The 26,805-nt window shown below is 42.1% G+C and overlaps 2 protein-coding genes across 3 annotated transcripts; both read left to right on the top strand.

The window, feature by feature from the left end:
- The first annotated feature begins 5,597 nt into the window (after nt 1-5,597).
- Nucleotides 5,598-18,036, top strand: LOC116321535 (ciliogenesis-associated TTC17-interacting protein-like). Of its 2 annotated transcripts, none has more exons than XM_039602638.1 (9): nt 5,598-5,747; nt 8,399-8,569; nt 8,717-8,899; nt 8,987-9,042; nt 9,139-9,240; nt 9,421-9,574; nt 9,663-9,780; nt 17,559-17,799; nt 17,894-18,036. In XM_039602638.1, the coding sequence occupies exons 2-6, from the start codon at nt 8,452-8,454 to the stop codon at nt 9,463-9,465; spliced, it is 504 nt and encodes a 167-aa protein (XP_039458572.1). In that variant the 5' UTR covers nt 5,598-5,747; nt 8,399-8,451; the 3' UTR covers nt 9,466-9,574; nt 9,663-9,780; nt 17,559-17,799; nt 17,894-18,036. The 2 variants fall into 2 exon arrangements, with proteins under 2 accessions (XP_039458572.1, XP_039458571.1); XM_039602637.1 differs by lacking the exon at nt 5,598-5,747 and adding an exon at nt 8,224-8,288 and having other exon boundaries at nt 8,402-8,569.
- Nucleotides 18,037-18,537: 501 nt separating this feature from the next.
- Nucleotides 18,538-26,004, top strand: LOC116321548 (caspase-8-like). The gene is made up of 12 exons (XM_039602635.1): nt 18,538-18,773; nt 19,476-19,626; nt 19,762-19,937; nt 20,037-20,142; nt 23,342-23,471; nt 23,570-23,628; nt 23,715-23,757; nt 23,888-23,952; nt 24,047-24,155; nt 24,315-24,442; nt 24,833-25,221; nt 25,705-26,004. Exons 2-12 carry the CDS (start codon nt 19,516-19,518, stop codon nt 25,838-25,840), a joined length of 1,452 nt encoding a protein of 483 aa, XP_039458569.1. The 5' UTR covers nt 18,538-18,773; nt 19,476-19,515; the 3' UTR covers nt 25,841-26,004.
- The last annotated feature ends 801 nt before the right edge of the window (nt 26,005-26,805 follow it).

Raw genomic sequence — 26,805 nt, 5'->3', positions numbered from 1 at the left:
CCAAAGATCAGATGGTTCAGGCACTGACGTGTGTTGCTTTCTTGGCAGGCATGTGTCAGCTGCAGAAGTTCAACTTTAAAGAGTGGGATGGGTCACAGAAACAGAATGTTAACATGATTGGTCAAAACAATTGAGTGTGGCCTCAGGTCTGATATCAGCTCAAGTTTCTTCCTCTGGACCTCTCTGGACATCTCCTTATATATATATGTGGGGTGTGACTCATGGGTGTGTATTAAATGATAAATGTGGTTGCACTCACCTGTTCACTGCACCTGCTGTTTGATGAGCAGAAAGGTAGGGTGAGCATGAGGGGAAACTTTCTGTTAACTGAAGCTTGATGTATAGTTTAATGCTCTAGTTGCATTAAACTATACATCAATCAAACTATACATTAATCTGATGTTGCAGTTTGGCATAACAATTGGTGTAGTATTTTGTGAGTTGCAGTCATGTGTGTGTGCATTTGTAATACATTTGATCCCATGTGCTGGTTTGTGGGTTTTCAACAGTACAATTTGGAATAAAAGGAACAAATGGCTCAGAATTGCATTTCATGTTTTTATTGTTGCGCGCCATCAGTGTCCTCATGTTTAGTTGGTTGGAGGAGCCGCAACAACTTGTCAACAGAAAAGTTTGTAAGTTTTTTGGATTATTTATGTATTGGTGATCATGGTTTGCTGGTGCCGTTGTCCACCCGGCCTAAGCCTGTGGCTTCACACAACGGATTTCTTTTGGGAGTTATTTATTCCCCGGTTAGGTTTCAGCAGTACAGCTGCATTAGGCGTTGTACTGATTTGCTTTCTAGTTGTTTTGCATCAGGCGGCTGAAGCCACTGGCTTGGAAGTACCGCTGCAGTTCGTGTTTAAGACAGTTTGTCTTCCTCGTGGCTGACGATATGGAGGTACATAAATACCCACCGCCAGTATGCACAGAAGACTAGGCTGAGTTAGCCAGTTTAGTGTTAATAGGCACATTAGTGGAGGATACATTTCTCCTGTTAACTGTGTGTGTGGCCAAGGTTTATTGAAAGGAATGTCATTAAGTTGATGTTGGAATGAAGCTGTGTGGCATATTAGGTGCAGTTCAATGTGTGGATTTTGTAACGTGTTATTGAAAAATGGAGACACGCCAATTAATACAATGTATTGATGTTAATGGAAAGAAAAGACAGCAGAAACAGACTGCTGAGGCGTTGGAAAATAAGACTGAAAGGCTTCAAACAACTCAACTTATACCATGGCGGCTGCACGTCACCCACCTCTGTAGCATTATATGAAATAGACATGTGCAATTATCCTCCTTTGGCGTATAGACAGGTGTTGTGGTCATGTTGGATGCCACTGAAAATAAAGAACTCATAAATAGAATAAGAATAAATAATCTCTCAGTTAGACTGCAATAGTAATTTCTGGTAATGTCCAGAATTAGTTTGGCAGTATCAGTTAGACAGTAATGTAACTTTAATGTGCAAAACCAGAGTTATGAATGATTAAGGTAAAAATAAATATGACAAGATCAAACCTAACAATAAGGCTGATGTTTAACAGAAAAGGCTTTTTTCAATGTACTAAAGGTCATCTGTAATAAAATACACAAATTAAAATTATTTTTTATTCAGGAAGTGAAATTCACTTCTTTTAAAATAAAATCACAGACCTTTGTTTCAAAAAGGAAAGGGAAAAAAACAAAACAAATGAAATACAACAACTGAAAATATGATAATACGGCACCACTTCAAGCATAATGGATATTATTGTTTGAATCACTGTCCTGGAATTTGACTCTCCAACATTTGCATGCTGTTCATATGCAAATGCAGCAAAACAGCAAAAACATGTTCTTTGAAGGTTGCTCCAGCTGCCATGTTGGTCCTTTCTGTCCTGTAGATGATGCCTGGCTGCTTCCAAATGCTGGAGTCTTGAGTACTGTTTTTTTCCATGCTATCCAGTCTTTAAGTGTAGTTCATCAGTGCTTGTCTTTCTCCCTCCTTTTTCAGAAAAAGGACAGCATTCACAGCCCTACCTTTTTCAGAAACGCCCAACTAAAATAATTCAGCATAATAAGGATGGGCAAGAGTTGCAAGCTGAGTTTGGGCTTCTTTGGTGGTTTTGAAAGGATCTTCTTCCTTGTAGGGAAGCTTCCTCCTGCTGTGGTCCCACTTTAGGTTGTCCCATCCACCACTGGGTGCCTCTTTTTCCTCTTGGACACTCTCTCCACCAATGTCCTACTTCTCCACAATTATAACAAGTACTAAACATCTTTAAGGCTAGAGAACTCCTTTGGGTCCATGATATTTGCTGTCGATGCACAGTGCAGTGGTTTGGAGTCGACCCCCACATTGCTGGAGCTGGTGGGTTCTGCTGTTGTTGTGCTAAGGCCGCTGCTACTGCTTGCTCTAGATCAGCCTTCTCTGCCTGATTTTAAAGACAGAGTACTCATTCATTTTACTGGCCTCAATTTGTCCCCACACAATTTCATACATTAAATACAGCTTATCGGATCCTGTTTGCTCAAAACACTCACAAGGGCCTTCACCCAGCATTTCAACCATTTTCTATAAAAAATACCTTCACCTTGAATTAAGGTTTAAAATTCATAAAGAGGTCAATTTCTTAGTTCCTTACTGATTGATCACTCATGACAGAATTACTTTAGTCAAATTACAGAGTTTAATTTTAAAGACAATGTGGATACCTTAATTTTTTTTACCTTTCAAGTGATCAACCAGTTCAGAGCCTTGATCAGGCTGAGGCTCAACTCTCACCACCAGTCCAGATTCCAAGGGTCTCCTTCTCTTCTAATCAATCAAGCCTCGCTTTGGTGCGCCAGTTTGTTGGGTTCATTTTTGAGAGAGAAGACAAATATGCTCAGACTGCATTTTCTTAAGTTTATTTAGTGCTTTACAACCTCAAACATTACAGCTAACAGCTGGATTTTCCCATTTGAGTGCAGCTAGCCAAATTGTGAACAGCCACTTACTGTTAAAGAGACAGACAGTGAAAGTGGACAGTATATTCTTGGTCTCTTAACATAAAACTCATTGTTGCAGCCAGACAGAGCACAAATATGATCCCCTAAATGGATTTTTAGTGTCCTTATTTTCATCTAAGTTATCCATTCTGTCACTAGTTAGGTAACATAAACTAATCCAAGTCTATTAATTTCAACCCATCAACCAACTACATGACATCACGTTCTGTACTGACACAAGATGGCACTAGGTATGTTAAAACTTTAAGCACTTATTTCTTAAATCCAGCTGCACAGATGGTTACATCTATAGCATGTTTTTGAGAGCAGGGGTCAATGGCGTAAATTAACCATTATACGTGTAGCGTTTAATGTCCTGTTTAAAGTGTTGGTCCCCAAAGTGTTTTTGTTTTGTTTTGTCTTGTTTTCTTTCCCCACAGGGCCCTAAATCCCTGGGGGCACCCCTGATTCTTAATATGTAATGAAATTGTTTTTTAAGCCAGCGTAACAGATCTACTGATTTATATAATTAATATTTGTTAAAAGTGCAGTAAACTGTACCTCTCCTTTCTTTATCTATTCAGTTCCAAACCTATCCGCCCTTTAAGTCTGACGTTATTGGCTGTTTCTGGGTCCAAACTCCTCTTCAGTTCTCAAAGTCAAACTAGCCCTGCAGCATCAATGAGAGTTACAAACTGTCTAAATTCTTCCACATGATGTCTGCCAACAACATCACGACACAGGAAGCAAAGCGCTGCCACCTCAGAGTCCAGCTCCTTTTCTATAGAGGACAACCTTTGTATCATAGACCTGCTTCCAACAGCACAGGCCTGGAGGGACTGATAGATACACACAATTATTAACATAGGCTATATAACTATAGGCTATATGAATGTAGCAACAGTCTTTGAGATGACCTTATGTCATTGTGAGGGACCAAGCAGCAAAGGCGTAGAGGGCACAAGAAAAAAAGTCTTCAAACTGGGTTTTCTTTATTTTGACCCTCAAAAAAAAGTTCAAGAAGACAAAATTCAAAAATATAGTTAGCGGGCCCATAAAAGACATCAACTAAATATAACTCTAATCAAAAAGTAACTTCCAGAAACTTAAAGTGGACACAACTTAACTCAAACTGACCTAATTAGGAAGACACAGGAGGGTAGCTTTTATAGTGGTTTGGCCAAACCATTTACACACAAAAGGGGGAAACAAAAACAAACACCAATACTAACTAAGCACAGAATAACATAAGGACACCTAAAACACCCCTGTTTCTGATAAGCACTTGGTTGGTCCTGCTGGGCAGGAATTTTGTTTCCAAAGTCCTCAGTGTGTGTAATTACCATGCTGAAGTAAAGAAGCTTGGTCAGGCTTAGGTACAAACAGGGTGTCATTGATATGCAAGTCCTTCAGCTGAAGGAAAGTACTTTTAATGTCTTCATCAGTTTGCAGGAGGTTCAGGAAAGCTCTGCAGGTATCTTCTCCTTTACTCATGATCTTATCCACAAGCTCAGCAACGTGTCCCCCTGCATCTTCCCTGTTGATACTTTTAAGATTGTTGTACTCACATTGAGGATCAGCCTGTAGTCTCCGCACAGAATCGTTTGGATGGCTGTTTTATTTCTCCTCACGGTGTCTTTGGCAGACATGCTGAAGCTGCATTACAGAAGGTTTACAGTTTAAGTATCGCAACAGCAGCACGATGCAGGCTTACGAAAGTCTTAATTTTAAATGTTATTGCATGCTACCTCTTTCGGTGTCCTCGAGAGTGTGTGCACAGATGATTCAGTGGCCCTGCTTCACTGCATTACGTTCTGTAAAAGAATATACAATTCCTCACTCAAAGCAAATATTTTCATTCTTCTGTAAGATACTGTATTTGCTGCAATGACTAATTATGGCTGAAAAACAAGGCGGTCATTCTGCAAGAAATGTGAATGTGGTTGAATGATAATATCAGCTTGAAATATGCATTACAACAGCCTGTTGGGAACAATTTGTTCGTACATAAACGTTGATGCCATAGTACTGCAAAATCAGACATAGTTGTAATTTCTATTCAACATGTAGCTGTACGAAATGTATGATAGTCTGTTAACAAAATAATTCAGATCTTCTCGGTCTAAAATGGTGAGTGAGACAAAATATTAATACTAATAGGGAAAAAATACATTTTGCTTATATAACAGATTTTGTGCATCTTCAGTACCTATCAAAGAGGAAGCAGGCTGGACCTGTAGTCTATAATTACTCTGTAGTGTTAAACTGAAGTTTCTGAAGTTCCTTAATGCTGTGCCTTATATTAACCGAAATGTTATATAATCATATAGAGTAGTATTGAGTGGACATGGCCCTGAGAATAAAGGCATTAGACTACGTTTCCTTTAGCAGTAGAGTGATGGAGACCTTCAGCGACGTTTGTCTTTAGCAGTAGATGACAGGGAACCATCTTTTAGTGGAAATTTACTGAAATGCTGTTGTTTAGACTAGAATGGGACACCTGATAATAAAACTGTGAGGGATGCACCGCCATTTAGAGATTCGCGGCTACGTCTCATGCAGGACGCATCTCCCTTCTAGAAGTATTGTGTAAGAGAATAAAAGTGTTAAATCGTGTACTGAGCAGTGTGTTGTCTTCCATCAGATGCCTATGAGGAACCCGGTGAACCCGGTTGATAGTTAACAGCTGGCGGCTCGTCCGGGGTTCCAATAAGAGGCTGAGGAAGACAGATTGGGCGGTCTGGGGCTCGATCAGCAAGGCGAACAAAAAATAAAAGGTAAGCACCACCTGTCTAAGTGTGCATATGGATTTTATCTATATTGTCTGTTTGCTAAGTTGATTGAATTCTCAGTGTCAATTTGCGGCAGTAGACAAAGAGGCGGTGTGCGTTATCCGTCCCAGTGCGTTAGAGCAACGAAATTGTGTGTGTAATAAGTTTGAGTAAACAAAATTGGCTGTTGCGCATAACGACTTAAAAGTGTAAGAGTAACTGTTCTGGGCTTGGCTGCCCCACTCGCTCGTGGACACGAGGGCGAGACCCATGGGATGGGAGGACTAGGGTTGTAACCTGGGGACTGAGGACTCCTAAATAACCGAAGTCGGGGTGTGTGATCCTCCTCACAGTGGACAGCCTGCATGAGAGTGGGGCCAAGTTGTTTCACCGGTTAGATTCCGTGTTGGCATTGGCTAGTAGGGTGCAGTGCTTTAGACTGTGTGTGAATATAAAAGCGCAAAAGGTCGCGTCTCGATTGAAATCGAGTAGTTAATTTTGTTTAAACTTAAAATCCGCCACGGTTGACAGCCTGCATGAGAATGGGCTCAAGTTCTTTCGCCGGTTCGATTCCATGCTGGGAGAGTGGGTTCGCTGCAGTGTCTCTAGACCGTGTGTGTGAATGTTGGGTTAGTTAATTGGGTTTAAAGTTAAAATACGCGTCTAAAACCGTGTGTGTGGGTGTGTAGAGTGAGGCACGCATTCTGCAATAGTGTGTTGATTGTGAGAGAGAGGAGAAGTGTTTCTCAGAGCGGAGTGAGCTAGAGTGACAGAAGGAGGAAGAGCAAACAGCCCAACTCGGAGGGGCAGAGTTGAGCGCCGGGCATAACTGAGGAGGAGCGCCAAGGAAGACAGAAAAAGAACAGAGGTGACATCTGGTGGATGGTGGTAAGTATTACAATAGAGAAGTGAAAAATGGCAGACTCAAAGGAAATGATTAGAGAGGACCCCAGGGCCCAAACAGAGGATGGAAGCAAATGGAAGACCATTGGAAAACAGAAGGAAGAATTGGGAAAAGCCCTGAGGAGTACTATTACTGAAAATAATACAGGTAAGGATGGGAAAATATTCAAAATGTGGAGAGAAATTAAAGAAATATGTGATGAGCAGGGTGTGACTGATGACATGCGTCGCCCACTGGCCAAAGTGTTGCTGGAAGCAACACGAGCTTCTGAAGAAAAGGAAAAGAAGCTGAGAAAAGAGACGGAGGGAGTTAAAACGTTGAAGAAAAGGGGAATTAAGAAAATAAATTAAGGAGGAGGAGGAGAGGAGAGCTAAGCTAATGATATGGGGAATTAGCTGCCAAGGGGTGGAGCATTGGATGAGGGAAACAGTGGAGGAAAAAGGTAAGCAGGGTCTCAATCCTCCACCACCCGGGAATGGCCACAAAGGGGGCCCTGAGGGGGGCCTCAGGGGAAGAGGAAAGCGAAGGAGGAGAAGGGCTGGTCCAATTTAAAGAGCTACCCACTCCAGGTCAGACTGAGGGGGAGGATAAAGGGCGCAGTGCAGTCCAGGAGGAATAGGACAGTCTGGAGGAGTTTAAGTCTCGGATACAGAACCTTAGAGAAAAAGGGGACACACCTGCTGTAACCCTGGCCCCTAAGAAAGTGGTAAAGAAACTAGAAGGAGATTTGGAGCAAGGGAGCCGGGAAAAATATTATAAGGGGTCTACTTTGCCGGTGGAGCGTAAAATGAAAACACATGATAAAGAGTGGGATGATGATTCGTGGGGCGGTTGGGTGACCACTGATTTGGAGGAGGATGAGGACCCCACAACACGGCGACTGAACTTTAATGAGACTGAAGAACCTGAAGAGTATGAAGCATTTTATAGGCAGGGACAGAGAGAACGACATGAGGAGGAGCGAGGACCAGAAAAAAGGAGTCATATGCGCTTACGCAGCCACTCCAAAGGGCCGAAGGTCCATTGGGATCCTCAGAGCCAGGCTCATAGAATGTACAGCATATTTGCTTTGGGCGATGGAGACAGAAGGTACAAACCCTATAGTGTGGGTGATGTAACCAGTCTGGTACAGATGCTGCCTCCAATTACCGATGGAGGGGCAGGGTGGCTGAGACAACTGGATAAAGTGACTTCAGGCACTTCAGGCTCTAGGAGATTTTAGGGCCATAGCTGGAAGATGCATTGCTATAACAGCGTTAGAAGAGGTGCAAGTGATAGCAAGGGTGGTGGATCTTCCTGACACCACACCTTACTGTCGTGTGCAGGCAGTGGCAGTCCTAGCCTGTTTGGTGCCCTGGGCGAACACCCCCTCAGGGCAAATTATAAGTCTGTATCATAATGTCTGGTGTTTTTGTGTTTGTTGGTTTGTTTTTATTTTGTTTTATTTTGCAAGTTGTTTATTAGATGCTGCTCCAGCCAGGCAGAGAATCCCCCGCCGCCCCGCTCTCTCCTCCCTGTGCCGCAAGCAGCAGGCGCACCTCGCAAACGGAGGGCGCCCTTTCTCCCAGCAAATGGGCGATAGAAAACCGATCGGTGCCTATGACATCCCCAAAATTCGCTGGCATGATGTCGGGGCAGCATGAGTACGAGCAAATGTTTGTTTGTTTTTTGCCGATGCCTGTAAAGCTACGCAGGAAAAATGTGGGATAAGACTGCTTTGTATAAAATGACCCAGACACCCTGTCTGTTGCAGCAGATGAGTGTCCTGTGAAGTTGCTCCCACAATCTTGTCAAGCAGCTTTAAAGATGGAATCCACGCTGGGTGAACAGACTGCTGTGGGTTATCCAGCGGGGACTGAAGGACCTGAACACCGACAGGAGCTGAAAGCCTCTGACGAAGCTGTCACGTTCATGTCTGGCATTGGTGAGTTCGCATCCAATTTAGGCTAAAATGGTCCGTAGGAAACAGCTGAGTGCAAAACTACCCGAAAAACAAAAAACCGTGAGATCATTCCAGATATTTGAATCTGCCTACTACAGCTTTAACTTTCTGTGTCCCTTCGCTTCTCAGAGCCTGTCGAGCTGCAGAAGTGTGTGTTTGCAGATTCACTGGTGATTGTGTCAGAGGGGGGCAGAGAGCTGGGGGAGTTCAGTGTGACGGTGGAGTTTGCCCGGAGAGAGCAGCCATGCATGATGCTGCATGCTCAGAGCCACGGAGCCATTGATGACTGCCCCTGTGGGACAGCAGTGACAGGTGAGAGCAGGCAGAGGATGCTAGGACAAACTGATCTGTTATTTCCTATTGTTACTACTTCTCTTTATACCCTTTACTCTGTTTAAGCCTACCTAACGACTGACCTGGAGGTGCTGGATGAAGATCACCATGAATATGTCAAGGTGAGTCACTAAAACCTTTCCGGGCTGTTTCTTTTTACATTCACTCAGCTCTGCAGATGCATTAAGTGAAAGCGTTGCACCTTTGATTTGCTTCAGTACTTCTCTCCTCAGCTCGAGGGCCACAGTGTGGACAAAAGGTGTCACATGGTGCAGCGTGACGGGCAGATGGTGATCCATAAGGTTACAGCTGTGGGAGAGGTCAGATAACCACTGCTTTATGGGTCAACTCACTAATATACTAACAAAACAGTACCACAACCCTTCAGAGCCGCTTCCATGCTCTCTTTGCAAGAGTTAGTGCAATATTTACAAAATCATTACTTACTGTTCTGCATTTACTGCATGTTGTTATTTTTGTGTGTGTGCATGTGTGTACAGGAGGTGACAGAGGAGAGCATGTCCTATCCCAGGGCTGGTAACTGAGGGCTCCAGCTTGCTGTTGATACGCCTGATCGCTCTGAGGAAGAAGATGCCAGAAAACTAGACTTTTGTCTCCTTAGACCCAGGATTACACATCATCCACACTTCCTTTGTAAGTCTTTACACCTGTGTAAGACATCCTGGTCCATCAGTAACTTGTTTGAGTACTGAGCTCTGATTGTGGCCTCTTCTGTGCTCAGAGAGAGCTGGGTCAGAGGCAGCTGGAGGTCAGGGCTGAGATGTATTTGGGATGGAGAGGACTATTCAGTCCATGAAGGGCAGCCCCAGTACCTGGCAGTGCTACTTCCTGGATGATGGGTAAGCTCAATATCTGTAGCTCTCCATCATCCTACACTTGTTGGACTGTGTTACTACCTCCCTCAGAATACAGCTGCCCACTGTATGCTGTTGAGTTTCATGTTTATATTACCTAATGCTGATGGGAGGTCACTATTGTAGACTAAGCAACAAAGCATTTTAATCACACAATAGCATTACTTATTGAATGCTTCCCTTAATAACAAGGGATCTGTTAGTTATAAAGTTAAAAGGAGAGGACCATTATCAGCATAGGATACCAGTATGAATGAACAATCAGTGATTCCCCAGTGGTTGGCTTTATTTAACTTATAGATAAAGGTAGTTTAAATTACACAAAAGAATGGCACACATGGAACAGCAATCTCTTTAAAAAAAAGACGAAACAAGGTTAGATTTCAAGTCACTGACTTCAAGATAAATAAGTAAATTAAGCTAACTCACCATAGCTGCTCCCAGTGCAGAAGCAAACAGAATAAGTGGAAGGCCGCGCAGTCATTCATACTCATACTGTGTGCCAGGTAAGTTCAGGTACGGAACAAAGGAGCCAAACAGTGATAAGAAAAACAGACAGTAAGTGAGGTAAGAGAGGTGTGGATGAGACAGAAAACTGTAAATAAAAGAAGAATCTCTACTATTTCCCACATGTTTGATTTGGCATCCTTCCTGGCACAACCCTGCCTGTTATTTGTGTCTCCTCCTGGTCTTAAACCAGAGATCTTTCACGTTAGCCAAAAATATTAACCACTGCTAATGGAGCCATTAATGCTTCTTCATTGTGGACCCAAACTACAACAGTAGCTTATGTAGAATAGTTAATTGAATAGTTAGAATATTAGTTATTGAATAGTAGAATGGTTAATTACCACCCCCTGAGTCCCTGTGTTTTAACAGGAGGGCGTGATTGCAGATGCCGTGCAGGTGCGTCGGCACGGCACCGCCGACCACGCCTCACCACAAATGTATTCTAACATTCTGTGTTTGTGGTACTTCTACTCCAGCAACCTCACTCAGAGAATTGCTCTGGTGTAGTGTCAGATTATAAACTATAAAGTTTTTAGAAATTCAATTAAATCTTATTAATACACTACAGCTTGAAGCTTTGAGCTTAAAAGAATGGTAAAGCTTTATTAGTAAATGTCTTATATCTTACCATGATTCCCAAAGTATGAGCCAGGGCCCCCTGGTGGGAAGCAAAGATACTGCAGGTACCAATAATATCAGAAATTTGAAATTACTCATAAGTACATACAGTTACATAGTTATATAAATCTATGTATTTATGTAAAAAGTGAATTAAAACTGGAAATAGGTGGTTAGTTTATGAAATCACTCATTACTCTGACCTAAATTTACTGCTCTTATATTGAAGTTTGTGTCCAAGTGGCAGGAGGGACTCCCACACTGGCCTTAACATTTTGCATATGACTGGGTAGTGTTAGCCATTTATATTCTTGGAATAAAATTTAAAAGAAAATACATCACTTTCTCTCGTATTTTGGATAGGGTAAAAATTTCAGATTGAGTGGGCACCATGGGATTTTCTGGTTTTTAGACTTGGCTTTGATAATGTGGAGTTATTGCCTTACACTTTACTTACCTTACTTAATACTGGTACAGTAATGTGATCATCTACAGTGGCTTGCAAAAGTATCCGGCCCCCTTGAACTTTTCCACATTTTGTCACATTACAGCCACAAACATGAATCAATTTTATTGGAATTCCACGTGAAAGACCAATACAAAGTGGTGTACACGTGAGAAGTGGAACGAAAATCATACATGATTCCAAACATTTTTTGCAAATAACTGAAAAGTGGGGTGTGCGTAATTATTCAGCCCCCTTTGGTCTGAGTGCAGTCAGTTGTCCATAGACATTGCCTGATGAGTGCTAATGACTAAATCGAGTGCACCTGTGTGTACTCTAATGTCAGTACAAATACAGCTGCTCTGTGACGGCCTCAGAGGTTGTCTAAGAAAATATTGGGAGCAACAACACCATGAAGTCCAAAGAACACACCAGACAGGTCAGGGATAAAGTTATTGAGAAATTTAAAGCAGGCTTAGGCTACAAAAAGATTTCCCAAGCCTTGAACATCCCACGGAGCACTGTTCAAGCGATCATTCAGAAATGGAAGGAGTATGGCACAACTGTAAACCTACCAAGACAAGGCCGTCCACCTAAACTCACAGGCCGAACAAGGAGAGCGCTGATCAGAAATGCAGCCAAGAGGCCCATGGTGACTCTGGACGAGCTGCAGAGATCTACAGCTCAGGTGGGAGAATCTGTCCATAGGACAACTATTAGTCGTGCACTACACAAAGTTGGCCTTTATGGAAGAGTGGCAAGAAGAAAGCCATTGTTAACAGAAAACCATAAGAAGTCCTGTTTGCAGTTTGCCACAAGCCATGTGGGGACACAGCAAACATGTGGAAGAAGGTGCTCTGGTCAGATGAGACCAAAATGGAACTTTTTGGCCAAAATGCAAAACGCTATGTGTGGCGGAAAACGAACACTGCACATCACTCTGAACACACCATCCCCACTGTCAAATATGGTGGTGGCAGCATCATGCTCTGGGGTGCTTCTCTTCAGCAGGGACAGGAAGCTGGTCAGAGTTGATGGGAAGATGGATGGAGCCAAATACAGGGCAATCTTGGAAGAAAACCTCTTGGAGTCTGCAAAAGACTTGAGACTGGGGCGGAGGTTCACCTTCCAGCAGGACAACGACCCTAAACATAAAGCCAGGGCAACAATGGAATGGTTTAAAACAAAACATATCCATGTGTTAGAATGGCCCAGTCAAAGTCCAGATCTAAATCCAATCGAGAATCTGTGGCAAGATCTGAAAACTGCTGAGCTGGAGCTGTTTTGCAAAGAAGAATGGGCAAGAATTTCAGTCGCTAGATGTGCAAAGCTGGTAGAGACATACCCTAAAAGACTGGCAGCTGTAATTGCAGCAAAACGTGGTTCTACAAAGTATTGACTGAATAATTATGCACACCCCACTTTTCAGTTATTTATTTGTAAAAAATGTTTGGAATCATGTATGATTTTCGTTCCACTTCTCACATGTACACCACTTTGTATTGGTCTTTCACGTGGAATTCCAATAAAATTCATGTTTGTGGCTGTAATGTGGAAAAGTTCAAGGGGGGCCGAATACTTTTGCAAGCCACTGTATATGAGACACTTCTCAGTTTTTATAATACACAATTTATAATCCATTGTGATGTGTTAGTATGCATCTTTATATCTGGTTAAAGATATTGTAGTTATAATGACCTGCATTACAAAGCAGTGTTCTTTTAAAACAACTTCTGGCTCTTGGCGAAGGCGGTTGCACTTTTCTCCTCTTCCTTCCCTTATCTTCCCTGCTTAGCTTCTTGTGTCCTTGTCTAGTCTCGTGTATTTTCTTACTCTTTCCCTGGAACAGTCTCTCACAGTCTGTTCTCTAAAACCTAAAAGAGGAATTATGGATTTGATCAACTGGTCCCTAAATACAATTGACACCCTCTTTTCAAGGAGAAGCCTGGGCTCGGGTGAGCCTGAGTGTCCTGGAGGTACTTTCCCTGCCGGATACACGATGGACGGGTGGCATAACTGGAGGGTCGTGTGCCTGGCGGGACTGTCGATTGAGGACATTGAAGACATGTACCTTTTCGGAACCATGATAACAGGGTTCTTGCTGATCGGAACTGGCTTGGCCCTGGCTTATCGAAGATTAAAGAAAGCGGAATCGGCTGTTCAAGACCCCACAAGGCTGCCCGCTGTAATTGAAACGATGGGATGAGTCGTGAGTTCTCAAAATGGGCTCATTGAACGCACCACGGATAAGATCTTGGAGAAGCTTGAGGCTGCCGTGAACACTCAGAATAAGACCTCTGAGCGAAAATTGGATAACATCTTGGAGAAGCTCACGGCGGTCGTGAGTTCTCAGAATCTGCTCTTTGAGCGCAAGATTGATAACATCACGGAGAAGCTCACGGCTATCCAACGGGAGATTGAGAGACCAGTGTCGGACTGCTAGAACAGCTTTGAAATTCACATGAGTTGTTCGCACTAAAGTAAAAACCACCATCACTTCATGCGGCTACCACTTCGGCGCCAGCTGTGGTCTCAAGGCTGGAGCTGAGCAAAAACACCCTGATAACAGACTGTGCATAGACTGTTTCTTCCTATCCTACACAAGGCCACCTGGGTTGGCTGGAAGACTGTTTACTTAGCCTGCCAGGGCGAAGGACACTGTCTCAGCTGAACTCTGGAGAGACACACACGCGCGCACACACACACACGCACGCAGATATACAGTCATCCCCCCTTCCCCCTCCCCTTCCAAACGCCTTCGACGCTTATTCCCTCCCGATGCAGACGGTGGATCAAAGGGGACCAGCGCATATGCTGCAGGCCCGGATGCGCTGTCTACACTGGCTGTCTCTCACCTTTTACCCATCCCTGTTGCTTGTCATGTGTTTCTATGGTGTATTAAGAATTTTTCATGTGCTATGCGCAGAGGTGTGGTGTTTTTTTTTTTTTTTTGTTTTGTTTTGTTTTGTTTTTGTTTTGTTTTTCTGTTCTCAAACTGATCTCCCTGTTGGAGCTCAGTCTGGGGGGAGTTCTTTTTTTCTCCTTGTCTTTCCTGATGTTGTGTATTTTCCATTGTTCAGTTCCGGGTTGCTGCTCGTGCGGCTGACCGGCCAGCTACCTAGCCTGACCTGTCTCCCCAATGTGATGTTTGTGTATTGTATGTACGGTCGGCAAGGTCAGTCTCTCAATTGCCCCTCGGGGATAAATAAAGTCTTCTGAATCTGAAATGCTGTTTGGGCTGAAAGTAAAGCACTGCAATACTTCTCTGCTCATCAGACCTTATGTTAAGCTGTCACATGTGATTAAATATTTGTAGAGTTCTATGAAGCCTTATGAAAACATTTTAACATCATTCAGATGTGTTTATCATCCATTGTAGACCATCCATCCATTTTCTTCCACTTATCCGGGGCTGGGTCGCGGGGGCAGCAGCCCAAGCAGAGAAGCCCAGATCTCCCTCTCCCCAGCCACCTCCTCCAGCTTATCCGGGGGAACACCAAGGCGTTCCCAGGCCAGTCTAGAGATATAATCTCTCCAGCATGTCCTGGGTCTGCCCTGGGTCTGGTACCTGACCCGGAGTGGGCACTCCACCCTTTTCCGGCTGAGGACCATGGCCTCAGATTTGGAGGTGCTGATTCTCATTCCCACCGCTTCACACTCGGCTGCGAAACATTCCAAGGCGAGCTGGAGGCCATCACCTGATGAAGCCAACAGGACAACATCATCTGCGAAAAGCAGAGATGAGATCCTGAGACCACATCATCTGCAAAAAGCAGAGATGAGCTCCTGAGACAACCAAAGTGAAAGCCTTCCGCCACTTGGCTACGCCTAGAAATTCTGTCCATAAAAATTATGAACAGAATCGGTGACAAAGGGCAGCCATGGGAGAGCCCATCACCCACCAGGAACGAGTCCGACTTATTGCCGGCTATTCGGACCAAGCTCTTGCAACGGTCGTATAAGGACTGAATGGCCCGTAGCAATGGGCCAGACACCCCATACTCCCGGAGCACCCCCCACAGGACCCCCTGATGGACACGGTCGAATGCCTTCTCCAAGTCCACAAAACACATGTAGACTGGTTGGGCAAATTCCCATGCGCCCTTGAGTATCCTCAAGAGGATAAAGAGCTGGTCCAGTGTTCCACGGCCAGGACGGAAACCGCATTGTTCCTCTTGTATCCGAGGTTCGACTAACGGATGAACTCTCCTCTCCAGCACCCTGGCATAGACTTTCCCAGGGAGGCTGAGGAGTGTGATTCCCCTGTAGTTGGAACATACCCTCCGGTCCCCTTTCTTAAAGATGGGGACCACCACCCCGGTCTGCCAGTCCAGGGGTACTGCCCCTGATCCCCACGCAACATTGCAGAGACGAGTCAACCAAGACAGCCCTACAACATCCAGAGCCTTCAGGAACTCTGGGTGGACGAGGGCTCTGCCACCAAGGAGTTGTTTAACTACCTCAGTGACCTCGCCCCCAGAGATTGGCGGGTCATCCTCTTCGTCCCCAGACTCTGCTTCCGCCACGGAAGACATGCCAGTGGGATTAAGGAGGTCCTCGAAGTATTCCTTCCACCGCCTGATGATTTTCTCAGTCAAAGTCAGCAGCACTCCACCCGCACAATACACAGTGCAGGTAGAACACCGCTTTCCCCTCTTGAGTCGACTGACAGTTTGCCAGAATCTCTTTGAGGCAGTCTCCGAACTCCTCCCACACCCAAGTTTTTGCTTCCGTCACCACCCGCGCCGCATTCCGCTTGGCCTGTTGGTACCTATCAGCTGCATCCGGAGTCCCACAGGCTAACCAAGCCCGGTAGGACTCCTCCTTCAGCTTGGTGGCTCCCCTCGCCTCAGGTGTCCACCATTTGGTTCGGGGGTTACCACCACGACAGGCATCAACTACCCTGCGGCCGCAGCTCTGTGCAGCGGCTTCGGCAATGGAAGTGCTGAACATGGTCCATTCGCACTCAATGTCCCCAGTCTCCCTTGGAATGCTGTTGAAGCTCTGCCAGAGGTGTGCATTGAAGATCTCGCAGACCGGGGCCTCTGCTAGAATTTTCCAGCACACCCTCACTGTACGTTTGGGTGCGCCAGGTCTGTCCCCACTGGACAGACCTGGCGGACAGACCTCAGGGACTCCAAGAAGGCTGGGTACTATGAACTGCCGCTCGGCGCATAAGCACAGACGACAGTCAGGACCCTTTCCCTGACCCGAAGGCAAAGGGAACAAACCCTCTCGTCCACCGGGAGAAACCCCAACATACCAGCAGCAAGCCGAGGGGATACCAAGATGCCCGACCCCTCTCACCAGGGGCAACTCCAGACTGAGACAGAGTCCAGCCCCTCTCCCGGAGACTGGTTCCAGAGCCCAGGCCATACGTTGAGGTGAGCCCGACTATATCTAGCCGGTACCTCTCAACCTCACGCACTAGCTCAGGCTCCTTCCCCACCAGAGAGGTGACATTCCATGTCCCAATTGCCAGTATTGGTAGCCGGGGATCGGTCCACCAGGGCCTCCGCTCCTGGCGGCCGCCCGACTCACATTGCAGCCGACCCCTACGGTGCCTCCTGCGGGTGGTGGGCCTGTAGAAAGATGGGCCCATGTCCCTTTTTCGGGCTGTGCCCGGCTGGGCCCATGGCCACCAGACGCTCGCCCTCGGGCACCCTCCCTGGGCCTGGCTCCAGGGCGGGGCCCCGGTAACCCTATCCTGGGCAGGGTGAACTGTTCCCTCGATGGTCTTTTCATAGGGATCTTCTGAATCGCTCTTTGTCTGGTCCCTCACCAAGGACCAATTTGCCATGGGAGACCCTACCAGGGGGCAAAAGCCCCCAAACAACGTAACCCCTGGGATCCCTGGGACACACAAACCCCTCCACCACAATAAGGTAGCGATTCGCGGACAATTAATTAATTACAATTAATTAATTTCATATCTTCAGATTATAAAACTAATAATTTTGTGGGAAAGGTTCCCATAAAGTGTACATATACCTATGGAATAGGACATATCTGATTTTTGTATGCGAAAGAACATGCTAAACACCCCAAATTTCGACAACAACATCATTGGCATATTGGTGATACATGGGGACTTTCAAGTTTAACTCAAGCGGTTTCTGAATAACAAGGAAGTGCTATTATTGTTGTTATGTGTTAAACTTTTAATTTGACTCTTATATTCTCTGATCAGGCATCTGGTGAGCAGAGTTCAGGTGGGGTCACCGGTCACCATGAGACTTCTAGAGTTGCCATCAAAGACAGAAAAAGATTACGCACATCCCACACACACACACATTCACACACAACAGACATTATTCTAATGAAAGATTCAGTGATATTTTTGTGTTTGTAATTTTACAGTAGATTTCAAGAAGATCCCCCTTGTGTGGGAGGAAGACATGCAGATGCGTTCTAAGTTCCTGGACAGAAAGGTAGCTGGTCATGCGCAACAGAAAATTAATATTTGACTCCGATTACTCTACTGACAATCTGAGCAGAAAATGAATGTATTTCTTGTTTTGGTAGGAAGAGCTAAAGGCCGACCACTCGTCCAGAGATTCGAGCACTAATATCTGACTTCCTGCAGTTGCTGTTGTTGAGGAAACCAGACGACGTCTTCCTGTTTGCCAGAGAGTACTTCATTCTTTTTGCCTCTCGTTCATCCTGCAAAGGTAGACCAGCAAGCCCAGTCCCTCTAGTCACATTTTCACATGCTCACAAACTGTCTCTTTATAAGCTTCATCTTCATCAAGTTTGTTAATGAGAATAACCTTCACTCACATTTAGAAAGTAACTGAGTGACTGATTATTGTATCTGTGGACATTTTGGTGGAGAGCAACACAAACGTTCAAACCTCAGACTTTGTGATCTTTCCAGTAAGAGAGAGAAATAGTCTTTTTTTTTTTCTTTTTTTTTTTTCAGTTTCAGTAGTATATAAGAAAAGCACGCGAGTTTTCAAAATAAAAGTCTACAATGCTAAACAAACGGATTTTGTTGTGAAAGACGTGCCAGCATGTGCTGTAGTTGAGTTTAGTACACTCACGTAGCCAAGTGTGAAATGAAAAATATCTTGGTCAGCTCATGGACGCTATAGTTTCTGTGTGAATATGGCTTTTATTTTTTTAAAAATTTCTACCCAGCACCCGACACTTAATTTCAACTTCCCATACAAGCGACGTCACATCCAGTGACAAATATTACGTGCGGCGGCTTGCTCTGAAAACGAAAGATAACCTGCGATTCTAACAGAAAAGAGAAATAAAAACCACTGAAACATATTTCAGCATTTTTTTTTTCACTCCCACAAAGTTTTTTACATTTGCTTAAAGGGTTGTTTTCCTCGCATTTGAGAAGAGGCACCTTTTTCGCTTCAGAGCTGTAAGCTAACAGCGAGAGACAGCAGCGGTAAGTTTCAGCGTCGTAATTTAGTTCACCTGATGGAAACTGTTAGCGTTAACTCTTGGCCACGTTATGTAACACAGACTTAAAACTTTTTAATGTTCGTTTTTGTCAAGACAAACAAAACTTGGGGGGGAGCGGGGTAGTGACGTCACGGTGCCGTATCACGTAGATGTCTTTTAATGGGACTACAGGATTACTATAACAACTTAGTCAGTACAAGAAACGCATTGAAAGGTCAAAATAACTTGAAATAAAGTGAACAGTGAAGGTCTGAAGGACACCACGTCACGTGTAAGCTGCCATACAAATACCTCATTTAATAAGCAAGCTTTCATATGAAGCTTTAAACAACATTTAAATGTTGTTGGTGTTTGTTTGGATTGTCAGAGATGATGTGGCCTAACATCCAAAGCTCTGTGCCATTTAATAACGAACAAGATAATAAGTCGCTGTTGAAAGAAGGTCAGTGATGGAAGACAAGGTACTCTATAAACAGATCAGCAGTCATCTTACTGTGTTTCCCTGTAAAAACATACAGTATAGCAGTGCTTTTACCAAGGGCAGTAATGGCATCTTATCATGTATGATGTGGTATTATTATTACTATTGTTATCATTTTAACATTCTAGCCGTGATCTTTAATCATTCATTTAAAGCTGCTTCAATGCTTGCTCCATCAAAACATGCACACTTGTTTTCTGGTAGCAATAAAAGCTGCAGATCGCTGTGAGCTGAGGACCAAGCCATGATGGACAGGCGGACTTTGTCCAAAATAGATGAGGGCCTAGACTCTTCTGAAGTGGCAGAACTTTGCTTCTTATGTCGTGATTTCGTCTCCAAGAGACGTCTGGAGAACGTGAGCACTGCATATTTTGTACTGTGTTTACACTTGTATTATTAGCATGTTTGTCTAAATATGTTTTAAATAACACGCTGACAGTATGATGCCCTAGGATGTTCACGTTTAAGAGTGGGTTTTTTTCTCCTACAGATTAAGGATGGGAAAGACTTGTTCTTGAGATTAGAGGAAAAAGGTCTTCTGCAAAATGATGCCTTCCTCAGGCAGCTGCTCGACACCATCCATCGAGCAGATCTCCTCAGGGACCTGGAGACAGACAGCAGACCACCAGAGGAAACAGATGCTAGTCCTGTCCTGTCAGACTACAGGTAAAAGCTTTCAGTTTTTGATTTTAATTGCATGCAGCATAGCAATAGTAATATATCAAAAGTTTTTCTCTTTTAATCTTGCTTTTCTCTTACCATCAGGAAGACTTTGTATTCTATATACAATGGCTTCACTAAGGAGAACGTTGAAAGGCTGAAGTTTCTACTGACTGACAGGTTGGGCAGGAGACAAATAGAATTGTCCAAGGTGAGAACACATGATTTCACCTTTTCATTTCTGCTTTTGAGTGGAAAGCTTTTTACTGAACATCAAAGGCTAGCTGTACAGTTGACATTTAAATTGTTTTCACTGTGATCAGCATATAATGACTTTTCCTTTTATTCTGTATGCACGGCACAGTAAAGGCACACCTGTATTTACTAGGAGTAGTAGTAGTAATGGGGAATTTTACCTTCAACATAAATAAAATCGTCTGTCAAATAGACTGAGTACTGTTTAGAGTGGCTTTTCACACACTGAAGTTCAAGTGGAAGTTTGTGATATAGTTATCAGCCTCCGAATACAGTTTATTATTTTGTGCTTTGTACATCATCAGTGAAAAGTTCAGATCAGTGATATCATAAAAGCATGTAGTTTTACTGAAAGTGTGTTGGTTGGTTAAAAATAATCAATTCTCAAGAGTTTTCTTCTAAAGAAAAAAGTAAAAGCAGAAAAACTGGATTTGTTTATTTTTGCATGCAGTAGAGTCCAACTAATGCGGATTTGAAATGAAACATAAACAGATTTCCATACTATTTATTAACTATAGTAATTTACAGTCCTTACTAAAATAATGTCAGATTGATTTATTTTTTTTTTTTATAAGAAGCCATGTTTACACTCTGCCCAACTTTGCTCAGATCAGCTGATTGTTGTGTTTACAGCATTCCCAACATGTGTGTAACTAACATAGAACTAGAGTACCTTGTGCTGAACAAACTATACAACATCAGCAATCGTTATGTGGTGAAGGGTGTATATATATATATATATATATATATATATATATATATATATATATATATATATATATATATATATATATATATATATATATATATATATATATATATATATATATATATATATATATATATATATATATATATATATATATATATATATATATATATATATATATATATATATATATATATATATATATATATATATATATATATATGTATATATGTATATATATGATAGAGAGAGAGAGAGATAATCTCAGCAAACACATGATATCGCCTCTAACTATTATGATGTTGTACACGGGTGTCAAACACAAGGCCTGAGGTCCAGAATAAGTCTGAGAAAAGACTCCAATCCTGCCCATTGGGCAGCTTTAGGAAATGTGAAGCATGGCCTAAATTCTTTTTAACTATAATTCAGTAGTGCTGGGTATCATCAGTGATTTCTAGAATCGATTCGATTTGAATAAGGGAAATATTGCCTCAGACAGTCAGAAATATTATAATTCTGATCTGAGTACTGACACTTGTGAGACTTCATCAGAGGTGTAAACATGCCTTAGGGTTAGGGTCAAAGTAAATGAGGATAAAATAGAAAAACATGAAGGGGATTTTCCTGGCCTGGCTTTTTATAGCAGATAACCAACTTAAAATCCATGAATCAACATATGAACATTACCTGATGCTGCTGAAGTGAACTTCAGCAGCATCAGGTAATGTTAGTGTAATGTCACAGAGGTTTTAATAGAGACACAGCTAAGCGTTTTGCAATTTGGCTTAATTTTAAAAAGTTTAAATTTCTTCAAAACAAAAAAACAGCGGCCGACAGCACTGTAAACAACTGTAGACTGGTGCATAATAAGCCAGTAAATAATTTAGAAATTGGAGGTTTGAGATTGTAAACTATTCTTGAAGTACACTGAGAGAGAGTGAAAGTGCTGTGTAGGAAGTGTGAATTTTATCGTGGTGGAAGCAAAACGGCATGGGTAAGAGGGAAGAAATGACAATATTTATCAAATGTGAAGCGTAGTTTTGATCTTCTTTAGCTGCTGGTTCAGTGAATTTTTGTCAGAGAGCCCCGGTGGCGTTTCTGTGTACGTGCCATCGGGTGAGAAAGCCAACATCTCACAGATTCTGATGCGTCGGGTCCACGCTTTGTGTTTACGTCTTTGTGTGGCATCCGTTTACCCGCTTTCGTTTGCTGTTTTAGCTGTTTGGTCTTTGCTGATATAGTTTTGTGAGCTTTAACCTGAGTTTCTGGCAAAATACATTTATATTTAAAAATCGATTCAGGATTTAATGAATCAATGTCGCGTTATTCAAGCTAAAATCGATTTTAATCAGAAAATTGATCATGGATACCGACCCTATAATTCAGTATATTTTTCACTTTTTCCTACCCATAAAGATCTCTCTGATGACCATTCCTACGTCACGACATTAATTATGTTATCAAAAAAATCAGTAACAGAAAAGTTCCTGTTTTCTCACTATTAAATATAGAAAGTTTTTTATTTTTATTTTTTTATTTATTTTTTTTATGGGTGTCCACACAAAATAGCACATTTTTTGTTTCCTTTTTACTGGCCAGTCTGGGCAACGAGGCAATGAGCTACCAGAATTTTCTCTGAAAATTGACACATTTATTTCTTAGAATTTAAACCCAAACAGTCACGGTGAAAGATTACCACAGCGGCATTTCTGTGTCATGTAGAAAAACTGAGCTATGCTGTTGAAATTGCCCCTTTTTTTTTTTTTTTTTTTTTTTTTTTTTTTTTCTTATATTAAGATATCTCAGGGGATCGATGTGTCGTTAAATGTCTTTTCACTGACAGAAAGGGGTGTTTCACTGGTCCGGCCCACTTAAAAACAAAATGAGTTTGACATTCTTGTTCTGGCATGTGGAACTAACAAGGAGCAATAATTTTTGTTATTGAAGAAATTTTTTCTTTTGTTTAAATGAGCTTTCAAACATAATTTGGTGTCAATTTCCATGGCCAGACATCTATTTACATACACCTTTTTTGTTTAACTGTCATTTAATTTTTCTGTCATTACACAATTATCATTCTTCTTTATTTTGCTATAGGTTAGTGATAATTTATTAATATTTAACAACCTTCAATTCTCATTCAGTATATATACCGTTTGAACAGTTTAGGGCCGAGCACTGAACCCTGTGGAATCCCACAAATACACTTCTAAATTCAATTATTTGTAAATAAAAATGTTTATCATTTTGGTTAAATTTCTGTAATACAGAATCTCACTGTTTTGTATTTTCATTAAATTCAATAGATATTTCCTCCAAGTATTTTTTTTCTGGGCTTTGCATTTGATGCAAATGGAAACAGAGTTGTAGATTTAATGGCACCACAGATGATGACTGTCCCACAAACAGCCTCTGTGAACTAAAACTTTCTCTCTTTTCATTCCAGACACCGCTGGATGTGTTTGCAGAAATGGAAAAGGCTAATTTACTATCAGAGACAGATGTTGACTTGCTACATGAAGCACTCCAAGAGTTGGATCAAGAACTGGCAATTATTTTAGAGAACTACACACAAAGTATAGGATCCACTTCCATATACCAGCACATGTAAATATACATACATGTGGAAGTTGTATATGTTGGTAACACCATCAAATGATTGTGATTGGTACAGGGGTCCGTCAGCCGCGGCAGCAGTTCACGTTACCTCCTGATGTCAGCGTGGATATAGAGGTATATGTGTGTCTGTAAATGTGTGTTTCTGAGCAGTTAATGTTTGCGTTTGTCAGTTTGCTGACTGCTGTGTTTTATTCCCACAGAGGACCCATGAGCCCCTGTCCATAACTGAAACTCAGCCCAACTGTAAGTATCTCTATTAAAATGTATTTGTGATTATTATTTGTTAAACTTCTTGTAGTCACTCTCATGGTTTTTATTATTCTTTTCATAATCATAACTTATATACAAGTTTACATTGTTGCAATGTTTTTAGATCGAAGAGAGAGTATTAACACTGATGCACAACTAATCACAAATCCCACCTCTCTTCCTGATCAGGTAATCCATTCACAGGCTCTCATACTTTCATTCATTCTGTTGTCACATCAGTAACATTTATGATCGGCCTGTTTGCTGTGTTTGTGTCCTGTAGTCAGAATACTACACACTGACTCGTATCCCCCGTGGTTTGTGCGTGGTCTTCAACAATGAAATCTTCACAGGAGGTCTGAATAATCGAAGAGGTACTCAGAAGGATGCAGGTACAGTTCTTGCCTTTAAACAGTCACATGACCTGATTTATGTATGACTGTTTTATCTGGAAGCTACTGAGCCCTGTACCAATTAATGCACATATACGTATGCCATGACCATGTAATCTATGTATAATCCTTCTTTGGCTTCTTTTCTGTCTGACACAGATACTCTGACAGAAGTGTTCACTGACTTAGGTTTTAAAGTGAAGATACACAACAACTTTACTGCAGATCAGATGAAGAAGGAATTAGATCATCTTCGCAGGAATGATTTTACAAATCATGATGCCTTGGTGCGTAGTCACACACCTTCAGAGTTGTAGTACTTCATACATTTTATATATTTACACTTATTTTGAAATTTTGTTTTAAATAAGAGTTATCTGAAAAGATTGGCATCACAGCCATACAGAATACAAGCAGCAAGCTCTGAGGCTAAAACCAGAAACGTAACCTGCAAATACTTAACCATAAAACCATAACTTATCAATATTACATTTCAGTTTTTTTTTTTTCCTTTGTTAATGAGCCAGCTACTCAAAAAGGTCTTGCTGGGATCAGCACATTTCTGAAAATGTCACCATTGTAGTGCATGTGTCTGTGATCGTAACAGTAGCTACATTGACAGTGTTAGCAGTAGTGTTAGTATACATAATAAATCATATGTCTGCCTCTGATTTAAGGTGGTATGTGTGCTTTCACATGGAGAAAAGGGGTGTGTGTTTGGCACTGATGGGAAAAAGGTGCTCCTGAAAGAGCTGACGGACCCCTTTACAAGTAGACAAGCCCCAGCCTTGACAGGGAAGCCCAAACTATTCTTCATTCAAGCCTGTCAAGGTGATGAATACCAGAGAGGATACTATCCCAGCAGCTTGGGGCCGGGAGAGAACGAGAACCAAAACAAAGAAACATGGCAAGCTGACGACTCAATCCCTGACGAGGCAGTGCCTGAGCTAGCAGACTTTCTGATGGGCATGGCCACTGTGGAGGAGTTCAGGTCATTTCGAAACACACTCACAGGATCTATCTACATCCAGGAGCTGTGCAGGCAGCTGAAAATAGCAGCGGAAAGGTGAGTTAAAGTGATTAGTTTCTTTTTGGCAGACCACACTACTGTCATATGGGAACGTTATAATACAGTAGTTTCCTACAAAGTAGATTTTTAAAAAATGTAATCTCTATTACATACAGTTAGGTCCATAGAATTATGGACAAAGACACAAATTTAGTAGTTTTGCCTCTGTAGAATGCCTCAATAAATTTTTTTTAAACAATTGTGATGTGACTGAAGTGAAGACCTTGAGCTATCATTCAATGGGTTTTACAAAAAGCAGTTTTAACTGTTTCAAAATTACACTCTTTTCTACACAAAGTCCCCATTTTCTGAGGCTCAAAAGTCATCAGGGAAGACGAATCAAAGGCATCAAATCTCTGTACATTTCTGTCTGCCTGCTTTTGGTGCTTTCAGACATGGTGTTGACATGAGTTGGGTGTTTTGTTAAAATTTTCCAACTATCCAAGATGTATCATTTTATTTCACATGTTGTCCTTGCAGCCAGGAGATGGACGATATTCTCACTGTCCTGACACGTGTGAACAGGGAGGTCAGCAAAGGAGAGTTTTTATCCCACAAACAAATGCCGCAGCCCAAATACACTCTCACCAAGAAGCTCGTCCTCAAATTTGTATGACCCGACTGTGACCTAATACAACACTGCAAGTCTACACAATTCCCGGATTCACATTACAGTTCACACTGTGTGTGGTTTTTGTGTTGATAAATGTGATTTTTATAATTATGAACTGAAGAAAAATTATCAATAGTGGCAAATAAAATGGTACAGTGGTCATTCTATTTTTGTGTCATTTCTCAAATGTAAATGAGACGTTTTTATTTGTTTTTCACACTATAGACAAATGTTTTTCACCTCAGAATCATGAAATCAAATTCTTTTTTTTTTAATAGGAAAGACATGTTTTTGTTTTTGTAATGATATAAAAGAAATTGTTTTGTAATATTTTTAGTGTTCACATAGAATGATTGACTCTTACACCAACTCTTAAGATTTGAGCAACTGCCAAAAATAAGCATTACAGTTAAAGGAGCTCCCCAGGTGTAATGGGTTATATAAGGTACTGGTTAAAATGCACCTTCAACCCATGACAGAGATGCATCATATAGACCAGTGTTGTACCTCTCCTGACCTCTGTTCACAGTGAAAACCACAGGTGAATGAGACAGGTTGTATAATTTGCACTTTGATCGCTCAAAGAAGAAAAAAGCGTTATATAAGAATCACCCACCAAAAATTTTAAATTTGGACCATCACTGCAAAAGACCTGGACTGATTTCATTGGTCTTGTGTAATCTGGCATGCCTCAACCCATTCTCCCCATTTCCCTTTAAGAATTGGTTCTGGCAGCCACCCTTCCACTAAGACCTTTTCTGATGAGGCTTAAGTAAACAGTAGCTGGATAAACTGAAGGGCCAGATCTCTCAGGTCTTTGCTAGATTTTCTTCGTATTTATTAGGGACATGACTTTCATATACATCCTCTTCTGTCCACTACTTTTATAAGGACAGACGGTACACCATGCATCCAATACATTTGAAGAACCATGCCTAAAGATAATAGATGAAAAACATTTCTCAGAC

Source organism: Oreochromis aureus, linkage group 18 (genome assembly GCF_013358895.1).
Source record: "Oreochromis aureus strain Israel breed Guangdong linkage group 18, ZZ_aureus, whole genome shotgun sequence".
Lineage (NCBI taxonomy): Eukaryota > Metazoa > Chordata > Actinopteri > Cichliformes > Cichlidae > Oreochromis > Oreochromis aureus.
Note: the sequence above shows the minus strand (reverse complement) of the source record. Positions and strands in the feature narration are given on the sequence as shown.